Genomic DNA, 25,131 nt, shown 5'->3' with positions numbered 1-25,131 from the left:
TTGTGCCCATACTTTTACCACATCTGTCTGCACTGTAAGCTAAAAGATGGTCTGAAAATCCAAACATTTTCATTAGTACCGAAATGATTCTTTGGCTAGATGGTTGCATTTTAATAAGCTTTTTATTTACAAAGGTTTATTAATAATGAAGTATTTGTTCCTTTGGTTTTGATTTCATTGTAAGGGATTATGATATTTAGGTAGTACGTTTTAGATTTCAGAATATTATCTTATTATCTATTGTCTTCTCTCTACAATGATTTTTAAACTCAGCAAGTGCTGCAAGAACAACAAACAAGCAGGCAAGCAAGCTACGTTTGGGTGCTCATACCACTGTCAGCCAAAGAAAAATCTGTCTTAGAATGTTAAATCTCAACATGTAAAATTCTTTTTTGTGTAGCAACAGCATAAGAATTTACTCTCCGAGCATGAACAACTTGTAGTGACTTTGGAAGACCACAAGAGTGCGCTAGCTGCTGCACAGGTTAGAAGGGCAGCAGTCTCTATCGGTTCTCCTTACAATCTGCCTAACATTTCCGAATTCCTTTATGCATGTAGTCTCTTACAAGCCAATCTTCAGTGAGTTCTTAGGACAGAGCTCTCCTGATCCTGAGGCTCATGCATGCTTTCAAAATTCAATCAAGAGAATATTAAATAAGCCTTTGATTATGTTTTTCGCACTGGTAGTGTGGTACCTATGACTATTTCTACCCTCCACCAGCACCTACATGCAATGGTCAAATGCTTGTTTAAATCACAGAAATTATCCCATATATATGGTCTTCTGCCACTCTCTGACCTGTGGTGACTCTTCTTATAGGATCTATAGGATTTTATGATGCTAGCTACCAAATAAATTATTGTCAGACTTTTTCTTCCATCCCTCCCTCCCTTGCTTCCGTATCCCAGCCTACACACACTCCTTTTAGGACTAGCCTTATGTGTTCTTGGCCAAATTACAGAAAATAAGAGATCTCATGTCAATGGAGAAGGAAAAACAAGAGTCGAGTCGTAAGTTCCGTTTTTCAAAGCCTAGAACAGTCCCTGGCACAAAGTAAGCCCTCAGTGGTTATTTACTGAATGTACAAACGAACGAATACAAGTGTTGGAGAGCTTATTAAAGCAATACCATACTGTGTTTTACAGCTTTCTAGGAGAAGTGAACAAACAGGAATGGCTAGCTTAGTCACTAGGTTTGTACTTTCTTCAGTTGGAAGAATTAAGAGGAAAACCAGCTATCTGTCCTTATCAGGAGACCATTTTTTTTTTTTTGTATTATATTTTGTCTTTATAAAATTAGAAAAAGTATAACATGCTGGGCCTTGACCCATCTCATTGGCTGTAGCATCTGTATTTGTGGGACTTCTTTTCAAGGTAGTCATTGATTATCCCCCTATGAAACTGTAGCTGTGTGGTAATTTTTTACAGGTGTACAGATTAAATTGACTTGAGATTATTTCATTTAAAACCCTCTTTATAAAATTTTTACCAAATACTATTTTATTTGAGGCTGTTTTTCATGCTGAAAAATGTGACAAGCCAATTTGAATATTCTGTGTGCTATGATGGCCACAAATATTAGACTAAGCAGCAGTTTGAAAATCCAGAGAAATATAAATTAAAATAAGGCATTTAATGACCAAAACTGAATTCTGTAGTAAGCACACTGGCAGTATTATGGACAAGTTTTGTAATAGAAAAAAATATTTTTATGTAACTTATGTATAGTATTCTATTTCTTTAAAAATATTTTCTGCTCCTTTGAGAAGGGGCTCAAGTTGTCCTGCCCACCAACCACCCCCTTTAAATCATTATGCCAGAACTAGGTGTAGTACTTCCGAGTCCCACCTCCCATCCCCATATTAATACTTTCCCTGGGTGTCCTCAGAAAATAAATGCTGCTTCAAGCATCTACGTTTCTTATTTAAATCATCTTATGAGACTGTGACTTGACATCCTGATTTTTTTTAAAGATTGACTTATTTATTTGAGAGAGAGCGTGCATGGTAGGAGGGGCAGAGAGAGAGAGAGAATCTAGAGCAGACTCTGAGCTGAGCAGGGAGCCTGACACGGGGCACGAGCTCATGACCCTGAGATCATAACCTGAGCTGAATCCAAAAGTTGGACGCTCAACTGACTGAGCCACCCAGGTGCCCCAACAACCCAATTTTTAAATGTAGTTGAGTGGGGGGACCACAAGCACAGAATAGGGGGCGCCTGGGTGGCTCAGTCGTTAAGCGTCTGCCTTCAGCTCAGGTCTTAATCCCAGGGTCCTGGGATCGAGTCCCGCATTGGTCTCCCTGCTCAGTGGGAAGCCTGCTTCTCCCTCTGTCTCTGCCTGCTGCTCCTCCTGCTTGTGCCCCCCCCCTCTCTCTCTCTGACAAACAAATAAATAAAATCTTAAAAAAAAAACCAGAATAGAATTTGAGTTTACAGTGTGTCAAGGATCATCATAAGAACTTTTTATATAGGAGTTTAATGTTCACAGTCAACTGAGTTATATAACATTGTGTCCTTTTTATAACTAAATAAAAGGAGGTCAAAGGGAAATAAAATAGCTGGCCCAAGATCAGCGACCAGACTGAGCTTAGAGTTTAGGTGCTCTTGACGTCACGGTCATGTGTAACTCTTAAACTGGTGTTTTTGGAGACTATCCTGCATCACAGTTACCTGGCCTTGCCCCAGACCTACTGAGTCATAATTTCTAGGGTGGGGGCCCAGGAGATTGCCCTTTTAACATGATCCTTTCATGGTTCTCAATGCACACTAATATTTGAGAACTGCAGCATAACTGCTTTCAAATATATCTCTAGGAGGAGGAGAAAGAAGAAATATTTATTAAAAGTATCACTATGTGGATGTCTTTTTTAAAATTTTTCTTTGGGGATGCCTGGGTGGCTCAGTCGGTTAAGCGTCTGCCTTCGGCTCAGGTCATGATCTCAGGGTCCTGAGATCGAGTCCCGCATCGGGTTCCCTGCTCAGTGGGAAGCCTGCTTCTCCCTCTGCCTTCTGCTCCCCCTGCTTGTACTCTCTCTCTCTGACAAATAAATAAAATCTTAAAAAAAAATAAAAAATAAATAAAAATTTTCTTTGACCTCCAAAGTTGGTTTGCAAATGTTTTGATAGATTTCTGGGATAAGGGCCACTGTTAGCCATATGGCATACCTTTGTACAAATTACAAGGATGCATTCCTCTGAGACAGATTTAACAAGAAAACTTCTTCACCTTTGTGTGAATTGGAAAAAAATAAAAAGGCCCCCCTTCGTTGGGGTGGAAGAGCACTCTGCCAGGGTGCACGGCTAGGGCAGTGGGGGTGCCAGCTGGGTTCCAGCCTCCACTCACCCGCTCTGCTGCGCCCACTGGCTGGAAACTTGTCCAGAATGGATTTCTGTGTTTTTTGGATATGTTTATGTAGGTGTGTGTTTACACACACAGCATTTCTGTTTTAGGATAATAGTGTTGGTGCATATGATGAGCTAAGTATGAGCAGTGTCTATTGATTTCCTTAGTGAAGGTATTTGATTTTTTTTCTGTCTTTTTAGCTCCTTGTATTAAAAATATTGTGCATGCACACACACATACACACCACCATCAAATATACACAGATACACCTGGATGAGGTATTGTAGTTTAATACTTACATTAGCGCCTTTATCACCTTACAAGAAAGGAGGTTCACAATTGAGGAATAAAAATCTAGGCCCATTTCATGCCTATGCTATTGCTTTCCTAAATCTTCAGAGCACAATACCAGAAGCATTATGGAAAGTTAGGGACCCTATTCGAGCACAGGTTGATGGTGGGGGGTGGGGGGGGGTGGGTGGCCTGAGTGATTTTATAAATAAATAACTAAATATACACACACACACACACACACACACACACACACACACACACACATACTTAGTTACTTATTTTAAACTTATGATTCCTTTTCACTGAAAAACGTTACTCAGACCATATTGGTAAAAGATATCTGCACTTGTATTTATATAATTGTGTGAATTTTTAAACAGATTTTTTAATGCTATAAAACTGATTGCAAACTGTGTTTTAATAATGATATTTATACCAGAAAGTTATTTATAAAAATTCTGACTGTTTAACATAGCATGAAAAGCTAACATCTGTCTTAGATATTTTTTCCTCCCTTCCCTTTATATCTAATTCTCATTTGCATGTGCTTAAAAATGGTTAAGCATGTCCAAGTAAGAATAGCTAATGCATGGAAATAATCTGCATATTTTTCCTAACTTGTACTTAGGTATAATATTTTAGTCTAGTCTTCCAGTGAACCGTAGTGTCCATCCATGAACGGTATCTCTTTCCCTCCTCAAATTGTACAATTTGTATACAATTGTGCAATTTATACACAGACACAAGTTGCAGAATATAAACAATTGAAAGATACTCTGAATAGGATTCCAAGCCTTCGAAAGCCAGAGAAAGCAGAGCAGCAGAATGTTACCCAGGTGACACATTCTCCACGAGGTGACAACACAGCGAGGGAGGATGCAGCTGGGGAGCCACGGGAGGTAAGAGGCGTGAACTGGTATTCCGTGATGGGGTCACTTTCCCCGTCAAGCTGTTATCAGGTGAACTGCTCTAAATATTGCCAACTCTTCCTCCAGAGCAGTGGTTCTCAAATTTTAGCGTATATCAGAGTCCCCAGCAGAGCTGTTAGAATGCAGATAGTTGGGCCCTAGCCCAGAATTTCCAGTTCAGTTATTTTGGGATGAGGCCTGAAGATTTGCATTTCTAACTGATTCAGCTGGTCTGGGGGGGACGCTCAGAGAACTACTGCTATAGTATTTTCTGGGAAAGACTTTACTGGCTTTGTTTATTTTTTTGGAAGGGGCTGTTGTATCTGAACTTTTAAATTTTCTTTTTGTTCTTGTTTGGCTTTTTGGGGGGTAGAGTGAGAAGTTTAAATGATCATGAGGCTGTTCTGTGACAGCCCACTCAAGTATTAAAGTTGGTAATATAGTTGAACTTGATGCAGTGCTACGTCCACACGGAACAAGCCAAAAATTGTATTTAAGAAGTCTTTATAAAACTATCAAAGGTGTGAGTGCTAGTCTCTTAATCCACTTTTTTTTTTTTTTTTTTTTTTTTGGCATTCCTGCTCTTCATAAAAACTGAGCCTTGCTTAAGAGTGTCTCCTAAGTGGGACATCAAAAGTAGGGTCACCCTTATCCTCAAGTCTAACATAGTTGTTTTAATCACATGCATAATACAAATGGCAAATACGGCTGTCTTTCTCCCCGAAGAAGTTGTTTTTAACAGTGAATGTTTGAGAGGGTGTGTCCTGCATGACCATCTTATGGGAATAATTAAGTCGCTGTGAGTAGACTTCATCGAAGTCTTTAGTCCTGCAGAGCATCCCTTCACAGACAGAACCTTCTGTGTCTTCATGGACCCTTCTTTGTTACTACTAAGAAAACATGACCAGATCCCTGGCCTGGGAATTAGTCGTCTTCCCTGTCCTAGTCTGACTCCCTGTTTCCTGGATTAATTAATCTTCTAATGACTCAGACCTTGAGTGTTTTCATCTGTGAGGTAGAGATAGTAGTTATCTCCTATAACCTTTCTCACAGGAATTCTGTGGAGATAAATGGCAGGTATTTGAAAGCACTTAAGGCTCTTTAGAGAAATATTTCATATTTCTCTAAGTCAGAGCAGTATTATGTCCAACCTGCCAGGTATGTGAGGACGTTGGTAAGACATACATCTCCAGAAGCTCTCCTCAGATGTCTGAGAGAGGACTTTCTTCCTCCATTTATTTATTTACTTATTCATTCATTCATTCATTCATTCCGATTTCTCAGTTATAGTTCTGCTAATTTAAGAAGAGGGTTTCCCATTTATTTCAATTTGGAGTAGCAATCTCACCAAATAAGTTATTTTTTCCAATAATAAGGTTGGAGGGGGGAAGGAGTGATAAATTTTCATATGATATTATATCATCTTTTTTTTTTGCCCCTCTTTTCTAAGTAATGAAGATCACGTGGAAATCTCTGAAACTTTAAATCCAGGAACACCAATTTAAACCAACCAATTTTAGAAGAGGAGTTCTCTGTAAAAAAGACATTTTTTAATGTTGAATTTTATGTATTAACAATACAAAATATTTACAAAGGATTTCCTCTGATTTATGAAGAAATACTACTCTAATATGTTAAAAATATTTTATTGTATCTAGTTTAATGGGCACAAATATTTTTAGCTAACATGGATGCCTATTAGTAATGGCATTCTTTTTTTAAATTAGTAAAAAATAAACCCAGCTCATCTTCAATTTGATCTTGTCCTTCTCTTTCCAAATCATTATATTTTTTTAAAGTTCTGTTCTTAATTTAAGTAAGCTCTACACCCTTCCCCCACCCAAGGGGCTCAAACTCACAACCCTGCAATCAAGAGTCGCATGTTCTGGGCGCCTGGGTAGCTCAGTTGTTTAAGCGACTGCCTTCGGCTCAGGTCATGATCCTGGAGTCCCGGGATCGAGTCCTGCTTCGGGCTCCCTGCTCAGCAGGGAGTCTGCTTCTCTCTCTGACTCTCCCCCTCTCATGCTCTCTAACTATCTCTCTCAATAAATAAATACAAATCTTTAAAAAAAAAGATTTTATTAAAAAAAAAAGTTTCATGTTCTTGCGACTGAGCCAGCCAGATGTCCCACTTTTTAAATCATTACTGAAAACAAAATTTACCTTGAAGAAAATTACATAAACACTTCATCACTTTGAAGGTTGAGGGGTTTTTCCTTTTTGTTTTAAGGGAAAACAGGAGTTAGATTGCTTTTGAGGGACGGGTCTGCTGAGATGTGGTCACATATAGGCTTTACTTTTAGATTACTTACTGTATTCTTCCCAGGATGAAATTGTGCTCATGTTATCTCTATTTTATAGGTGAGATTACAGAGTAAGAAGAGTTAAGTGACTCCATTGCAGCCATACTTTTCAGTCAGGATTCTGTATTTCTAGACTCCAGGATTTTGCTTATGTTGTAACCCCATAGACATGGTAATAAAGAGATTATATCACTGCTTTCAAAATGGAAGCGTGTCATCTCCAGTGATGTGCTTGGCCTAGGTGTCTCGAAATAGTGATGGGTGGCAGACGCATGAAGCAGTTCCTAGAAGAATGGAAGAAACAAAACTTTACCCTCCCACCCAGAAGGAGGCAGAGTTTCAGGCTCCAGTGGAGCTGAAGCAGCCTGAAGCTGAAGGCAGAGAGCCCGAGGAGCGGCAGGTGGAAGAGGAGCACAGAAAGGCCCTGGAGGAGGAGGCGATGGAGCAGGTCGGGCGGGCCGAACGTCTGGAGGAGGAGCATGACCCATCACCCGAGGAACAGGATCGGGAATGGAAGGAACAGCGTGAACCTCGAGAAGAAGCCAACCTTCTGGGAGGGCACGCGCCCAACGAGGTACGAGGTCATCTGCTTCATATCCACCAGGGTTATGTTTTGTCGGCTGGGACAGGGAGTGTGGCTTTGTTTTTAAATATTGAAAAAGCCTCCCCATAGATGACAGTCCCTAAAATAAAATCTGAGTGAGTTCGCTAAATGTTATATGCACGTATCTTAGTTTTCTATTGTCATGCTCATAGCATAGCTGCCCAGGTACCTCAGAAAGGTGCCTGGGGGAAGGAGAAGGCTGTTGGTGTGTGTATTTTCTTTGTCAGTGGTGCCAAACAAGGGAGCTCAGTGCTGCTTTCCCTTGGGCAGTAAGAGGAGAGATGAGCGCCTGATTGGGCACTTCCTGGAACGTGCTCAAGTCCCACAGGCATCGTGAGGCCGAGAAAGGTCTCATTTTCTGTGATCAAAAGTCTCCTTCTCCCTGTTCATTTACTATCAAATGGTAGATTGGCTTTTGCACATTCATCTTCAAGGTGATTATTAAGTTGTCTAAAGGCTGATCTTATCACTTAAGGATGCCCCACTGGGGGAGTATATATGTTTAACCAGGCTCTGCTCAGGCTCCCCCTACAGAGCACTCCCCTCTTACATAAATAAGGTTTTTTCCCTTTAAAAAATCCATTATTATTAGAAATCATACTCATAAAAAGAACTTGAAACAACCCTGAACGCAGAAGCTGAGCTGTCTCTTCTGATGTCTCCAAACGGATACTTAACGGTGGGCTACTTGGCCTTTACATAGATGCTGATCACCTTTTATTTATGACTCTGAAGTTGTGTTTGGCCCGACTTTCTAAGACTTCAAGCTGGTTGAGGCTTTAGGCTGAGTAGATGTAAAGGCCTCTATTGCACTTCTATATTGTTGCAAACTTAGCATGGAGAAGCCTCTCCCAGTCTTGTGTCCCTCATAGCTTTTTTTTTTTTTAATTTTATTTATTTGACACAGAGAGACATAGCGAGAGAGGGAACACAAGCAGAGGGAGTGGGAGAGGGAGAAGCAGGCTTCCCACTGAGCAGGGAGCCCGATGTGGGGCTCAATCCCAGGACCCTGGGATCGTGACCTGAGCCGAAGGCAGACGCTTAACGACTGAGCCACCCAGGCACCCCCCTCATAGCTTTCTTCAAAAGTAATTACCCCCATGGGTTTGATTTCCCTTACCCCTGCACCTTCTTTCCGTTGGTGAAAATTGCGTGTGCTTGTGTTGGTTGGGAGAGACGGTGGCGGAGGAGAGAGCAGCAGGTAGCTCAGTGGGAAGCAGAGTTTAAGAATTCCTGTATCAGTTTTTCCTTTCGTCGGAAGGTATTATGTTCTCCCCCATTCTCTTTTTCCTTGAAGAAATTGGTTCTCTGCCTCTCCACCCTTACCTGAAATTTGGCTTTTTTTGCTTGCTTGCTATGGTTAACCTGAGGCTGGCTGTGCAGTCCTAGAATTAATTGGTGTCCCTGCATCTTAAACTCTTCGTGGAAAATCCTTAGCCACAGCGTTAGCCCACAAATTGCCCCAATTAATGGGAGGTCACCAAGTGCCCCCTTACGGCAGAGCCTCTTGAACAAAACATTTAATTAAGGCCCCAAACTGACTTTTTTCTGTTGTGCCCTCTTCCATAGAGGGAAGCACACTGAAGGGAGAGAGGGAGCACACTGAAAATCTGCCAAAGTGCCGGGAAATCAGGAAAATGAGTAGCTGAAAGAAGCCAAGGGTGACTCAGGGAGTTGGGAAATAGGAGTTCTGGCTCTGGGTGACCTTGGAGCCAGGGTATAATCATAGTTCACCCGACAGATGAGGATTAAGGAAGCAAGCCAGCCCTGCCTCATGAGTTTGTCATGAAAATCAGAGGAAGAGAGAACCCAGAGGTCCCGACTACCCTTGCTCAGCACCTGCTTGTTTTCCCTCAGGTATATCCTTCAGCCAAGCCGGTCACCAGGTTCCGGTCGCCATCTGAGGAGCAGTTAGAAGCGCGGAGAGTGGCCGCCAGGCGGGCGGAGGAGGCCCAGGCACTGAGGGATCAGCAGGAGGCTCTGCACCAGCAGAGGCTGCAGGGACACTTGTGGAGGCCACAGCAGCAGCTTCTCGCCAGAGAGGTGGCCCGGCAGAGGCAGGCCGGCCCGCAGGAGGGGCGGCCGCGGCCCCCGGAGCAGCCCCGGTAGCCTCCTCCTGATGGGTGCAGACAGCCCCTCCTCTTGTTCTCTTTGGTTTTATTTATTTATTTATTTTTATTTTTATTTATTTATTTTAAAGATTTTATTTATTTATTTGACAGAGAGAGACACAGCGAGAGAGGGAACACAAGCAGGGGGAGTGGGAGAGGGAGAAGCAGGCTTCCCGCGGAGCAGGGAGCCTGATGCGGGGCTCAGTCCTGGGACCCTGGGATCATGACCTGAGCCGAAGGCAGACGCCTAACAACTGAAACACCCAGGCACCCCAATCCCCTGTTCTTATAAGCAGGTGGCAAACAGCTTTGTGTATTTATTACCCGTGAGCTTGAGCATCTCCTGTGGCTGGGGCAGAACAACAGCTTGAGAATTAAATTTCCAAATATTTAATTTCTAAAATAATCAACATTTTTAATGTTAGGTCTCCAAGCTTAGTTTAGGTCTCAAAATAACTAGCAGGTTTTGTGCTCACTTTATCACACTTGAAAGGTGTTTTATCTCTCTTAAAGTATCCTTTGAAATTGTATCTGGAATCTTTATGAAACCTAATAGCACAAGGTTGAAAAAAAATTTCTGACTTTTTAAAAAACGTTGAAAAATTTGTTTAACGCTACCTGTAAATATAAATGACTTATGGCCAGTTGTGCCACTTAATCCGTCACTGAACTGATAATGTTTGTGTCCCTTACAGGCAGCAAGCTCATTATGATGCTATGGATCATGATATTGTTCAGGGAGCCGAGGACCAGGGCATCCAAGAAGAGGAAGGAGGTGGTGAGACTTCCCAGATGATGGATATGTTAATAAGATTACTTGGTAACATGCAGTGTCAACTCAGAGTAGTGTGCGTGTCTGAGTACACACAGGAGATCTGTGTACCGTGTGTCTTTTTTTGTTGTTGCTGTTGTGTTTTTGGTATTCCTCCCAAACAGTGCACATTGGTGGCCCAGACAGCTCGAGATCATCTATTTCCTTTCTAATGTTTTTCCCATGGTTTAAGCGTTTTTGTATACTTTTTGTATACTGAATTGTTATTTCTGGCACATTATCATAGGGCTGTTATACTCTGGGAAATGGCTCCATTTTCACCTTACCTTGGAAGCCTTTGGATCATTGCCTTTAAAAGTTTTTCAAATTAAGGTGATAGTAGCTTTCACTTGTGGTGAGCATCTCCTATGTAATTTATCAAATATCACTGTATAATAGAACTAGAAAGTAACCGTCTCTCTGGCAGCTCTAACACTCAGATATGTATCCTTTTTTTAAAGAGTCTAAAAGAAGGTGATTACCCAGACTCCCTCTACAGCCTGTTTTGATCTGATATTTTATAGCCCTTCTAGTCAAGAAATTGTTTTCCTTATGTCCCCCTGTACAGCACTTTAAGGTTTTTTGTTCCATTATCAGTAAGACGAGACAACAGTTTGTTCTCTTATTTATTTAATGAATCCCTTGGTGCACTTGAACCTGATGGTAAGTTACCTTGCATCCCTATTTTCTATAAGCTAAATACTCCCCATGTACTTAACCTTTCCTCTTATATCTTACTTAAAAAGTTGTTTGTTCTTCTCTTTGTATGCTCTTATCTAAATTCCCTTTGTGGAAATATTTTTTTCCAAAAGCTGCAAGTAAATGTCTCTGGGAGCTGAAATGTGAGATGTATCTGTGTGGTGGCAGCCCTCATCAGTGCCATATCAGATGACACACGATGGGCTGGATTTGATTTGAGCTCCACAGATGGAGTTGTTCTTTCTTTCATTTTCTGAGACGTTATCAGTTTCTTCTTTTGGTACCTTGTTATTTCCTCTGATATTGCCAAAACTTAGCTGATAATTTTGGCAGTGTCCAGTTGACTGGGCTTTCTTTTATTGGGAAAGTTTTGGTTATTGTTTTTTGCATAACAAGGGGGAGAATGCAGCTGCTGTTATAAACATCTGTTTCAGAAGGTAAGAATGGTGTCACTCACCCATGCTATCTCCTTAGACACACGGTCTGGGAAAAGGGCATAATTTCCTTCAGAAAAGCTGAGATGTACGCCATATGGTGAATTAACCTCTCTGGAGGAGAATTGGGAGAAATGGTCTGGAGGAAAGCCCACCAGTGGCTTTTCTTTGAGTGAAAGGGCAGAATCCTGTCTGGTTCATCTGCACTGATGTTAGTTCCTTCGATTTGCTAGCCTATGAGAGAGACAACCAGCACCAAGATGAGGCAGAAGATGACCCAGAGAACGGACGTGAGCCTCAGGATCAGGGGCCCCACGAAACCGATCCGGAATCTGAGGCAGATGTAAGTGTCCTCTCTTTTGGTCACGACACTTGGAGACCCCAAGGCGGAAAGGAAACTTGAAGGTTTGCCTGACGCCAGGCCTCTGGCTCCAGCTCTGGCTCCAGATGTGTCTGTTATTTCGCCAGTGCAGGAGGAAGGTGGCTTGCGTAATTACATGAGCAGTATTGTTAACTGTAAACTGGGGGCATGCGTATGTGATGAGACTGGCTCAAAAATTGTTCTGGGAAAACATAAAAGGAGTTTTCCTCTGCCAACTTTTAAATTAATAAAATTAAAACTGAGAAAAGCAAAATTGAGAGGCATTGAAATATGTAGTCATTCTGAAAGATGGAAAAAAAAAAGCAAGTGTGGCAGTTAGAGAACCGGAGAAAGGAAGTGGACCATTATGGAGTCCGTTGAATAGTCCGCTAGAGTGTTATGTATGTCTTGTGACTCTGTCATCTCTCACCAGTCAGGCCCAGCAGTCAGGGGCCATTTTAATCGATATATGGATAGATAAGGATGCGTGGCTTGAGAAGTAAAAGAAAAATCTGCTCAGGTACCATGGTGCTATAGAAAAATTAGAATATAAATTGGTAGAGACCTACTAACCGGGAATGTTCTTTGGGTTTACCGAAGAAGAACCCCGGACTCTCAGTTCAGCTGTGTGGCCCAGGGCCTGAGGCAAGCAAAGATCCAGTGAGCATGTTCTTGTGCAGATGTGTAGAGGAGTTTCACAACTCACTTTAGCTCTCCTGTCATCTTTTGCTAGTAAATCAACCTCCATGTTTATGAAATCCAGTCTATGCTACCGTATGGGTCCTGTTTGTATGGAAAGGAGGATCTATATCCTTCCTTGGTAGTCATTGAGAAAGGCTTCCTGAAAGCTTCCTGAAGTCCCTTGGATGGAAATGGCTTTTCTACTTGTGCAGGGATGTGGCAGACACATTCGCCTGCAGCCTGTGGATCAGCACTTGTGAAAGTATGCTCAGGAAAGAGCAGGAGCTCCAGAGAGCAGGAGAGCCAGAGGGAGCTTGAGACTGTGACAGGGCAAGAGAGTGTCTTGCAAGAGGAGCAAGAAAGCAGTGTGCGCCTGACAGGGATGGAGGGGCAGCAAAAGGATGCCTGTTCCAGCCACCCCCCGGGAGGTGCTGTATACTTCGAGTACTGGACTGTGTAACCCTTTACTTTCCCATCAGCGGTTTACAGAGGACCTGCTGCTGGCCTTCCTCCCATCCCTTCTTTTAATTAGATATTGTTAGCCTACTCGTCTCTCTTTGTCTCATCTATTTTATTTTTTTAAAAAAATTTTGTCCAGCTTCATTGAGTTATAACTGACCGTCTGTTTTATTTGAACATAACAACCGTGCCTATTACACTTTACTTGTTACTTGGTCAGAGTTGGACCCAGTGTATACGTTTCGCGGGCTTTTGCAAAAGCTTTTGGTACTTTTACTTCTGAAGAGAATGTGTTAAATTTTTCCTGTGTTTCCACACAAATTATTGATAATGCACGAAAACAAATCTATGGAATGAGATTATGGAGTAATTGGCGTTGTGTGAAGGCGATGATTTGTCACTCTATATTCCCAAGAAGAGCATCATCTGCACTTGGGTGAAGTGTATAACCAGGGGTGTGCACATCATAAGTCAGCTGAGATTGCGGTGTGCCCTTGATTATGTTCAAGGCCCCGAAGTGAATTGAAGTAGAGTCCTGTTGTCTGGAGAACAGTGATACAGACTCAATCTCTGGGAAGCATTTGCCGCTTCCGATAAGTGTTCTGTTGGTGACCCTGGAGGCATCGGAAGGCTCCTGCAGGCATTACCGTGTCTGCCCAGCTCGGCCTTTAAACTCTGAACGTTTATGAGGACATCTATTATTTTGAAAGGTGCTTTGGGAGTTTGAGTGGAAAATAGAGATAATTCTCAAGTTGATCCTATGAAGGGCATTTGTTGAACTCCCTCACTGAGAGCTGCCGGAGGGGGGTTACGGGAGGGATTTTTCAAGATATACTTCCGGAGACTGGGTTAGCCCCTACTTGTCTCCTTCACAGCCCCTTTCTTAGGTCCTTTCCAGTGGGGCCTTCTCGCTCTTCGACGGCTGTCCACCCACTTAACATGAGAAATCAGCGGCAGAGGAAGGTTTGTCTGTATAAAAATCAACATACTCATGAAAGAAGTTACAATTTGCCTATCTAAATCTATCATTTTAATGATTTCTCCTACTTGGTCTTTCAGCTTTTATTAGCTGTTTTTCTTGTTGTCTATTTAGTTATGCTCACATTTCTTGTGACAGAATTTGGAGGACTGTTTTGGAATCGCTTGCAGAAAACGAGTGCTGTTTGTACTGCCTTCTGATTCATTCAGCCTCTGACAAATAAAGCAAGTTTTCTCTTTTGACAGTGGGATGTGTACTTGCTAGTCTTGGCAAGGATGGATCTGTACAATCTGGTGGAGGACGATTTCATTTTCTGCCAGTGTGTGTGTGGCCTTTCAAATGAAATTAAGTTTGATCCTGGATTTTGAAGTAGTGGTTGCTTTTTATTAAAATTTTGCAGAGGGCAGCTGTAGAGGATATAAACCCAGCAGATGACCCTAATAATCAAGGCGAAGATGAATTTGAGGAAGCCGAGCAAGTGAGAGAAGAAAATTTGCCAGATGAAAATGAAGAGCCAAAACAAAGTAATCAAAAGCAAGAGAATGCAGAGATGGAGGAGCATTTGGTGGTAAGCAGACGCTAGTACAGAGGGTGGTTTTACCCTGGGCATCTTAAGAACTGCCTGGGTTATGCAAAAGGTTAGTCCTAATGCACGTGGACAGAAGGTTTGCCTCTTTGGTTGGGGTTTAGGCCATTATGTGAAATGATGTGCCCACACTCAGAGAGAGAGGGTAACACACCTCCTGGGTTTTGTGTTGGAAAGGATTATTCATCGTTTCCTGGCCACTGATGCACTGCAAGGACATTTTTTATGGCTGCGAGCTTGCTCTTTGTCTCGGTGTACTGTAAAACACATCTCCAGTGTTCAGTAACCTGAGCTTCCCCTTTTGTTCCCACAGATGGCAGGAAACCCAGACCAGCAGGAGGATAATGTTGACGAGCAGTACCAGGACGAGGCAGAGGAGGAGGTAGGGGGGAGGAGGGCGGGCTGCAGGAAACTCATCAGGGTGCTTGGTGCATCGCACTCCCCTTGAGTGGCGGCGTCGGCTCTGACGTGCCTTCTCTAGACACCTTCAGAAAGACACAGGCGGGATGAGAGAGGGTGCTTTCAAGAGGAAATGGACTGTGGAAGTAGAGACATTTGGTTAGGAGGGGACAAAAACAGGGTCATAGAATCCTTCCTTCTGGTTCTCACTAGAAATTTTGAACTGAAAGAAGACGTTTGGCCTTCTAGGAATGGTGGACTTAGGTCTTTGTGATCTCTGTAAGAATATTTTCTCCTGTTTCTTTGCCTCATAAAAGAGAGAAGAGCAAAGCTTTGCCTATTGAGGGGTCTGGAATGACCCCTGTAACTTGCTCTGTAGACATTGCCACAGTTCTGCCTCACAGCAGTGCCCAGCCCCGCTGTGTCCGTTAGAATACACTTAACACCCTCCAAAAAAGTTTCTGAGTCTCTACTTTTTGCCTGTCTTACCTCCTAAGAATTTAGTGTCATAATGAAATTTAACAATGAAGAAAAGGAAAAATACGTAAGAAGCTCAGTTGAATAAAATGCATTTGGGTGGAATTTCTTTTTTTTTTTTAAGATTTATTTTATTTTAGAGAGAGAGAGACAGCATGGGGTGAGGAGGAGCAGAGGGAGAGGGAGAGAGAATCTCAAGCAGACTCCATGCTGAGCGTGTAGCCTGACATAGGGCTCGATCTCACAACCCTGAGATCACGACCTGAGCCAAAATCAAGAGTCGGCTGCTTTAACCAACTGCACCACCTAGGCACCCCATGGGTGGAATCAATCTTTCTCTTTCTTTTTCTTTTTCTTCTTTCTTTCTTTTTTTCTTTCTTTTCTTTTCTTTCTTTCTTTCTTTCTTTCTTTCTTTCTTTCTTTCTTTCTTTCTTTCTTTCTTTTTCTTTCTTTCTTTCTCTTTCTTTCATTTCTTTCTTTGTTTCTTTGTTTCTTTGTTTCTTTCTTTCTTTCTTCCTTCCTTCCTTCCTTCCTTCCTTCCTCTTTCTTTTTCTTTCTTTTTCTCTCTTTCTTTTGAAGATTTGATTTATTTATTTGTTAGAAAGAGAGAGAGAGAGAGAGTGAGCACAAGCAGGGGGAATGGCAGGCAGAGGGAGAAGCAGGCTCCCCACTGAGCAAGGAACCTGATGTGGGGCTCGATCCTAGGACCCTGGGGATCATGACCTGAGCTGAAGTCAGATGCTTAACCGACTGAGCCACCCAGGCATCCCTCCATGGGTAGAATTTCTTAAATTTCATTTTAGTTTACTTTTTATTGTAAACTTCTGGCAGATTATTGTTAACTAGTTTCAAGGAGCACCTATCATGGTGACACATCTGCGTAAGTGATGGATGAATGCGAATGGTTGGAGCTGGTTAGTCACAGTGCTCTACTCTGTGGACCACTGAAGCTCCATACCTGGGGATATGCTCTGAATGAGGCCAAGGCCCCATGTTTAGTCTCTCTCTGGCCCAGGAAAGCTCCTGGTTCAGAGGGGTTTCTCAGCCAGGCTTCTTGCTGACGTGGGGCTTTAGCCCTATGGGGAACTGCATGAATGGTTGGACAAATGTCAGCCCAGACAGATACCCCCACCATTGGGGATCCTGCTCAGAATACATGTGCTACTATACTTGTGTGCATAGTTCCCTGCTTTTTCAGTTTTGTTGAATTTGTCATCCACTTCTCAGAGCTAATGCTAAAATTTGCACTTATACCAGAAAAACAGAAAGGGATGTTGCTCTTTATGGCCGTTGGCAACGTATAGCTCTAGTCATGGGCACTCTGGCTTGATCTTTTTATTCTTTCTCTGTTCTCATCCTGCTGTTCATCCTGATCAAGATCCTGAGCTGTGGTATCACAAGAGAGCATTAGGAAAACTGGCAGCCTTGAATATTAAGACATTTTGCAAGAAAAAGGTATTCATCTGGACTTCTCTTGTAACAGGATGTCTGGACAAATATTATTCTGTTTCATTATGTCAGATGCCAGATATCTGTGAGGGATTAAAAGAGAGGAGGTTCACCTTGGCTTCTTTTTAAAAATGCAGAAGGGTAAACATAAAATTTTAATCAGTATTTACTGATTACTTTTTTACCTTCATATAATGTCAGTTAAAGTGGAGAGAGCACTCCTGTGATCCAAGCGGGGTCAAGGATAGGGAAAAAACAAAGAGGAGGGGAAGAGAGTGGTGGCAGGCCAAGGTGAGGACTGCTGCTCTTCGTGTCCCTCAGGTCAGCTGAGCCCACCAGAGCCCTTTTATCTCCCTGCAGCAGGCCCCGGGGCCTGCGTCTCTTTCTCGGGTTCCCTGCTCTGAATTCCTGTCTGGCATCTCTGCCCCTCTTTCGGACCCCCTCTTGCGTAGGCTTGAGGTCGTGCACCCTGCCTTGTAGGAGTGCTCTCAGCCTGCCTTTTTCCTTCCTTGGGTGACTCGCCTCTTTGCCCCTGAGTGGCCCTTACACAGACTGTGGTGCTTCCTCAACCAGTTCCGGTGATGCTTAGCTATTGGATCTTCCCACCTTTTCCCATTGTTCCCAGTTCTTCCCTGGAGGAGGGAGGAGAGTGGTTCCCGAATACCATTTAAGGACTAGTAGAGACGAAATTCTCACCAGACTGCGGCAAAATGAGAAAGAAAGGAATGCGATATGTGAGGACCCATTTCATGTTTATAAGTGATGCATGTGAGACAATTGTGGGATGCTCCGAAAGCCATGCAGGGCCGTGTCATACGCGTCCTTCTTCTCTGCATTGAGCCTCAGAGTACGCTGCCTACAGGCTCATTGCTGTTGTTGCTTCCCCTCCCATGCGTCCCGCGTCACCTGACTTCCATCAGCATTTGCTCCTAGGGAGGAAATGCATCTTGCTAGGGTCCTCCCATCAGACCTGTGACTTGAGCTCAGACAGTGGGACCCGAGATAAGTGGGCTTTTTGGACATTTGCACTCTCCCTGCCTTCTTTTATCTTAGTGCAATAGTGTTACCCTTCTACGACCTAAAAACGGATGTGAACAAGTGTTCATGGCTCATTGCTTGGGACATTCATGTGGGCATCCCATCCCCGTGTTGCCCACTTTCCAGAATTTTTATCTGCTTATGAGCAAACAAGACAAATTAATGGCATTGCCAGAAAGTGCTACGGCTGCTTAAAAGTGGTTTAAACGTTCAAAGAGATATGTAAGTTACATAGATAGATAGATAGATAAGCTTGAAAACTCTGAGTGCTCATTTTCTCCCAATACAATTGAAAATAGATGGATCTGCACACTCGTGGGAGAGCATGCACAGGGTTACTCAGCTGCCGGTAGGGGGTCCGCCAGCCTGTGAGTCACCGCAGCACGGAGCTGTCGAGGCGCACAGCTCCTGCTAACCGCGACTCAGCCAGCTGTGGTGTCCCCCACGAGAGCCGCTGGTGCCGAAGACCTTTCCTTTGTCCCACTCCATCCACATCTGTAGATCCTAGCGTCCTGCACTACTTCAAATTCAGTCTTCTGGTTCCTGTCTCATCCCATGACATCTTTGATGTGTAGAGCCAAAGCCCATCTTGGACTCAGTAGATCCGTCTTATTTTGGCGATTAAACTTTGCTACATCACATAGGGACTATTTCTAAAATGCCTAAGACATTAGATTTCAGTGACTAAAAATGAGTAATGAGGAACAGTATTGGGAAATCTTTGACAAAATGTTTGCGTCAGCTTTATCAGGGTACTAAAGAGGGTCGAATGTGGAAGACATAATTGGTGTGTCTCCATTATAAAAGATTAACATTTGGCTTCTGTTATTAGTCTAAGCATATCTGAAAGTAGAAACTCCATATCATTTTGTTCCTTTTCAGGAATGCCTTTTAAGAGGAGTTTGTATTACTTTTGTTCCAAACATGAAGAGTATATTACCAGAATAATAATGTATATCTATAAATTTGAAAATTACAAAATTTTCATTTGTGGGTTCCCTAGATTAAAGAGTAATTTACATCAGGGCTTCTTACCTCAGATTCTATTGACAACTGATAAACAACCCAAATTTTCTACAGTAGATCTCCAGGGAAGAGAAGAAAGAATTTAGGTAAGGGTGTTTATCTCTCTAGCCAGAGACACCCTTAACCCTGTACTCACTGTCACTCAAGCTAGTAGCTCTCAGTCTTTGCTGTGGCTAAGAATCACCTTGGAGAGAGTGTGTGAAAGGTACAAATTCCTGTATCGGACCTTACCCTTGGAGATTTTGATCTTACCTGTGGTGGGCCTACGAATCAGAGCTCCAGGAACACACTGTTTGGAGGAGCATTCCTAGAACAGGTGGCCACAGGTGGACTCGGGAAGTCTGAGCCTCCTGAAACTTCTGTGTCACATGATGTGTATCTGTGCCTATTTGCTTAAATTTGCATTTCTTTCCAAAGTCTTAAAAGGATTCATGACTCCCCTCCCCCACACACAAAATTAAAATCACTGATTTTTATCAAACCCTTTTATTTTACAGATAAGAAATTTGAGCCTTAGTTAGCTAAGTTTCTGAAGGTCATACAGCTTGTTATTTTTGGAACCATGATTAGAGCTCATGCAGATCTAATTTTAGAGGTTATCATAAATAAGTATACCAAGGACAATAACTAAATAATTGGGCAAGTTCTTCTTTATAGAAGTTAGTGAAGCAGAAGGAATAATGGAATTAGAAAGTCACCATTTTTGTAGCCCCCTAATTAAAACAAGTGACTTAAGAGCGAGATGAATGGTGGTCAGGGAATTTTTATCATGGAGGGATCAGGCAGTTACCTTCTGAGCTCATTGACCAACTTCAGCCTCACAAAAAATGGGGTGAGCGTTATGTGCCTCCTGATGTGATGAAAATACAAAATCTGCAGCATTACCTTTGAAAAACTCTTGCTTTGCAAATCTAATCTGAATTCATGTAAGTCTTTAACTTCCTTTTATAAGAAATGTGGGGGCTGGAGGAATGATTTAAGTGATGCCTCAAAGAAGCCAATGAATCCAGAGTGTGGGCCATTCTACAGGAAAACAAGTCAATAGCATTAAGGAAAAAAGAGGGGAGCGGAACTGCTGTTAGGTATAGCCTTTGTTTGGATGATGATTAGGCCAAACCAACTGTAAATAGACAGTTTTGGGTTTTTTTTTTTGTTTTGTGTTTTTGATTTTTATTTATTTGACAGAGCATGAGTGGGGTGGGGGGGAGGAGTAAGAGGAGAGGGAGAAGCAGGCTCCCCGCCGAACAGGGTACCTGGTGCGGGGCTCAATCCCAGGACCTTGGGACCTGAGCCAAAGGCAGACGCTTAACCAACTAAGCCCCCCAGGTGCCCGACATTTTGAAGATAATCAGGAAAATGTTAAGTCGGAACTAGATATTAGATGATACCATGGGATTATTCATCAGGTGTGATAATGACATTGTGGTTATATAAGAAAAATCCGTTGTTTTTAGGGATACATACTGAGATGGGTAAGGATGAAATTACTGAAATTATATGATATCTAGAATTTTTAAGAATAGGTCATCAAAAAAAAAAAAAAAAAAACAACACTGATAGCTGATGCAAGGGTGGCAACATTGAGCTAACTTTTGAACCTTGGTAATGGCTGTAAGGAGTTCCCTGAATCATTTGCTTTATATGTATGTGCTGGCAAATGTTCATAATAGATTTTATACAGCTAGCATTTGGGAGCCACGGTTTAAATCCAGGTCTGTCTAAATCTACAGCCTGTGTTAGAGTTTGGCAGATTATAGGCCTTGGTCCATTTTGTAAGTCAGGTCTCATTGGAACATGGCTTTTTGTTTACGTATTGTCCAAGGCTGCTTCTGCACCCCAATGGTAGGGTTGAATAGCTGCTCCGGAGACTTTATGGCTGAGCAAGCCTGAATATTTACTAAGTCTGGCCTTTTACAAAAAAAATTCGTGGACCCTGGTTTATACATTCTTTCCCACCGTATTGCAGTTTCAAGGCAGTTCCTTCCCAACCCCAAGTAAACCAAGTTTGGTGTTCACTAGTGTATTTTCATTATTAAGGCTACAGAAGACATGCCTTTGTTCACTGAAATTGATGGGGCTACTTTGGCAATTTAACGATGTTTCAATTAGTGAAGCTTTAATATATGTAGTCTGAAATTAGTAATTCAGTGTTTTCATCTCAAATGTTGTTATGAGATTCTGTGACAAAGGGCAGAAGAGATGTCACGGACCACTGATAAGAGCCTGTCGGTGAGACTATGGTGTCTTCGCTTTAGCTTGCACCACTGGGACGTGTGAATACAAAAAAAGCCCTATGCCACTGTCCCCAGAATGTATTTATTTGGTTCTCTTGTAGTTTAGGGGCTGTGAGTCAGGCTGACGTTGGGCTGATTAGAAGAGGTTCAAGAAAGCTGGGCTTTGTCTAGGCCTCTTTGAAGGGTCATCTTTGTCAGCTCTTAACAAGCCAGGTTCCTGCCAAAGCTTGTGTGGTGGTTTGTGGTTCATTCCTGTCACACCTGGGCTGGACGCTTTGAGGCAGCCTTAATTTGTTCCTCTTTAAGTGTAACACCTGTGTGCTTTCCTTCCCTTGCCCATTTCTGTGATTTTTAACACCCCCTTCCCCACCTCCACCCCCAATCTGGTAATTCTGTGTGTTATTCAGGAAGACCTACTCTTATACCCCTGTCTTAGGACATCAGGTTTTCTTTTAGTCCCAGGACACTACTTGATGCTTAATGGATGGGCAGCAATTTTTTTGAAATTCAAGTGACTTCAGTCTTTTGGCATGCATACGGTTTTCAAAACAGTTAAGTTAGAAAATATATTTTACCTTGTATTTTTGTGGAATGTAATCATTAAATAGAGATTATTTTGCAAAAATATTTGGGTACTTTCTTTGATTTACATTTTGAAAAAATAATTGGGATCAGTGACAGACACGTAATAGTAATAGCACACATAAAAGAAACCTACTTGAAACAGAAATGTCATGTTAGAACATTGAAGAGATGTAGGGATTTGGGGCAGTTTAGTAACTATTTCATGAAGAAATTGAAATGATTGTGTTCTATGTTCTAGATATTTTAGCCAGAGAGCTTTATTCTTAATTATAGGATTATATATATACATTTTCTCTGTTTTCTACTACGTCATGTATAGGTAATGGTGTCTGTTTTCTGTGCCTTTACAGAGCAGGTATTTTTTGCATTGATTCACTTATTCATTCACTGACTGATGCATTCACCAGTATTTATTAAGCAGTTGCCGTGTGCCAGGTACACATCTAGGTACTAAAGACAGTGGAGTAAGACAGATGGTTGCTGTCATCCTGGAACTTACATTCCGTCAGAGCCTTCAGACTTCTGCAGTTCTCCTGTCTTCTAGGTTGGCCTGTTAAAACTGCTCCCATTTTAATTTTATAAGCTGAATTTCCTCAGGTGTTATACTTGCAGGGTTAACACTTATTCAAAGAAATGAGAAATTCAAACACAAAAGTCCTAGGCTCTGAATCAATGGCATTGATTTTTTGTAGGAGGTGTATTGTATACATCTCTTCATAGCTGATAGACGAGTTAAATCTTTGACTCAAAAAGACTTTTGTCTTTTTTCAAATTTTAGTTTAATTTTGTTTCTGCTATTTTTAATGAGCTGTTTGGAGATCAGAATATGTTGTTGCAAGTATTTAAATGATAAAAAAGGGTCACCTAGGATCTCTGGTTTCTTTCAGGTTCAGGAAGATTTGACTGAAGAGAAAAAAAGGGAATTGGAGCATAATGCTGAAGAGACCTATGGTGAAAATGAGGAGAACGTACGTAGAGGCCAGAGATGGCTACTGCGCATGTGCGCGTGCATGGGGGCTACGTCTGGTCAGTTGGGTAGAGGTACCAGTGGGTACGTCTCAGGTGCCGAGCAGTTTAACGGGCCAACCTAGAGTTAGGAAAACCCGTGACAACGTGAAGATTAGGAAAGACTAGCGCCCTTGCCTGTCGGAGCTTATTCCCCCGGTCGTTTCCTTTCTCTAAAAATGTATAACTTCACATTTTTTTTTTAAAGGGGGAAATTATTTATATCACTAGCTCTATACCCTACCTCTTCGTTTTCCCTTTTTCTTTTACTTTTAAGGCCGATGAAAAAAACAATGATGGCGAAGAACAGGAAGTTCGAGATGACAACCGCCCCAAAGGCCGAGAGGAACACTACGAGGAGGAGGAAGAGGAGGAGGAGGACGGGGCTGCGGCTGCGGAGAAGTCACAGCGGAGAGCGGAAATGTAGCGGTGCCCGACCGCACGGGCGGTGCTCGGCCAACCGATTCTTTTCAAGCTGCTCAGAAACAAATCTGCCTACTGAACTCTAGGATATTTAATTACAAAATTAAGAACTTAGACTTTTTTTTACCTTTTGTATTAGAAATGCTCATACATTTATATGAATATATTTTGATAACCTAGGTTAGAGCTTCTTTTATAGTCAAGTTACACACGAACAAGAAGACAAACAATAAAGCAACCCTTAGCCTTTGAATCTCATTTTTCATAGATTATGTGATGGAAAGGGCACCGATTTTGTATATTTCAGCTTGTTACTTCTCTATCTTCTAGTTTCCAGGTGTTCTGTTGTTTGCCTTTAATAAGATACAGGATTTCACATAGGGAATACTGCAAAATGCTGTACAGCCTTTAAGGAGAATGGCCAGTTTATTAACTGCTGCCTTTCTGAGGTTCTTGTGTATAGTTCGGAGGGAATTTTCGCCCCGCTGTCTGTCTCTCGAATAAGATCCACGTACAGACTGACATAAATTGGAAAGGCATTTGGTTATAAAGACATTGTTTTTCAGACTTTTCGTATCAGTTAGAAAAATGTCTGGCTTTACTTCAAATCACAGCTGTTCTTGAAAGGAATTAGATTTTAAAATGAGATGGTACTAAAACTCATGCCACAGTATTCTGGACTTTGATATTCCAGTATTCAAACAAAGTAGGACGCATCAGTGTATTAACCTTCCTGAAGGACTGACACCTTGTTTAGTAACTAATTTAGTGTGTGTGGGTGCTGTTTTCTACGTGAGCACCCATTCAGTTCTTTGTTTTCTGAAATCATCTAGTGATATCCTTGTTTCAATATCTAGTTCTCTACGGCAATATAGATTTCCCCCATAAGCTCTGTTCCTCAATATGTAATCACTTTGATGACAAGTATGAATATGAAGGCATTCCAAATTATACAGTTGAATAGGGTTATTTTTTGAAAACTATACAGTGAAGTACCCATGGTGATATGATAGACCATCATGACTTTTCTGTTTGCTGGGATCAGAGCCTGTGTTATGCCCATGTATGGTATTTTGATGACTACAAAAGTCCCCTAAAATAAAAAAAAATAAAAATTTCTTTTGGGTTCAAGACATATTTGTCTCTCTACATAAAGATTTTTAAATATATAGAATTAGGTTATATAATTCATATGTGTGTGGTTTTATAATAATACTCTCAAATTAATAAGGACATTTAATTTCTACCATTGTTGTATGAATGTAATGTTAGTTTTTAATAACCACACTCATGTATGATTTTGATTATCCCAGTGGAGTGATTATGTATGTATGCATAGGAATGTTTTGTTCAAATGTATTTTGGATTTTCAATAATCATAAATCAAATTTTACCTTTATGTATAAAAATCCTTTATGTAATGTAAAATGTATAATATTGTACATAACATTCAGAATACAATTATTTTGGTAAATTAGTTTGTATTTTTAATGTCCCAGTTGCAGTATTTAATTATTTGAACCATATTGAAACTTCGTAATAGTCAATAAAGCTATAAAAAGAAAGTGGTAAATCTCTTGAAGTCTGTGATTTCTTATTAGTTTCTGATCCTATTGTTCAGTCCTTTTTTATAAAAGGAAAAATTTTAGGAGGTACCAGCATAGATTAATGAATTATAAAATGACTTTCCAACCTTTTCCTACTTTCCTTCTCTCTCTCTCTCTCTCTCAATTGGATTGGTACTTGATTTTCTTTCCCCCTCTCCTAAAGAAAGAGCTAAGAATTGTTATTGTATTTGAGCTAGTTCTTGGGGAAGAAAACATAAATAGATAGAGAAATGTAAGAGACTGACTGTCATGTGAGCACACACAAAACAAGGAAACACATTTTAAAATTCCCCCTAGGAAAGCAACCAGCCCAAA

General features: G+C 41.6%; 1 protein-coding gene across 5 annotated transcripts in view; it reads left to right on the top strand.

The window, feature by feature from the left end:
- Nucleotides 1-24,775, top strand: part of GOLIM4 (golgi integral membrane protein 4) — a 78,696-nt gene extending 53,921 nt beyond the window's left edge. For 2 of the 5 annotated variants that reach the window (XM_027584567.2, XM_027584571.2), the window contains exons 7-16: nt 401-484; nt 4,378-4,536; nt 7,090-7,422; nt 9,310-9,557; nt 10,259-10,341; nt 11,741-11,850; nt 14,388-14,555; nt 14,887-14,955; nt 22,669-22,749; nt 23,064-24,775. In XM_027584567.2, the coding sequence (XP_027440368.1) occupies nt 401-484; nt 4,378-4,536; nt 7,090-7,422; nt 9,310-9,557; nt 10,259-10,341; nt 11,741-11,850; nt 14,388-14,555; nt 14,887-14,955; nt 22,669-22,749; nt 23,064-23,213 (1,485 nt within the window). In that variant the 3' untranslated portion in view covers nt 23,214-24,775. The remainder of the gene's footprint in view (nt 1-400; nt 485-4,377; nt 4,537-7,089; nt 7,423-9,309; nt 9,558-10,258; nt 10,342-11,740; nt 11,851-14,387; nt 14,556-14,886; nt 14,956-22,668; nt 22,750-23,063) is intronic. The other 3 variants (XM_027584568.2, XM_027584570.2, XM_027584569.2) reach the window with 3 other exon arrangements.
- Nucleotides 24,776-25,131: the final 356 nt, after the last annotated feature.

The sequence above is a fragment of the Zalophus californianus genome, chromosome 1 (genome assembly GCF_009762305.2).
Source record: "Zalophus californianus isolate mZalCal1 chromosome 1, mZalCal1.pri.v2, whole genome shotgun sequence".
Classification (NCBI taxonomy): Eukaryota; Metazoa; Chordata; class Mammalia; order Carnivora; family Otariidae; genus Zalophus; species Zalophus californianus.
This window is presented reverse-complemented; position numbering and strand designations above follow the sequence as displayed.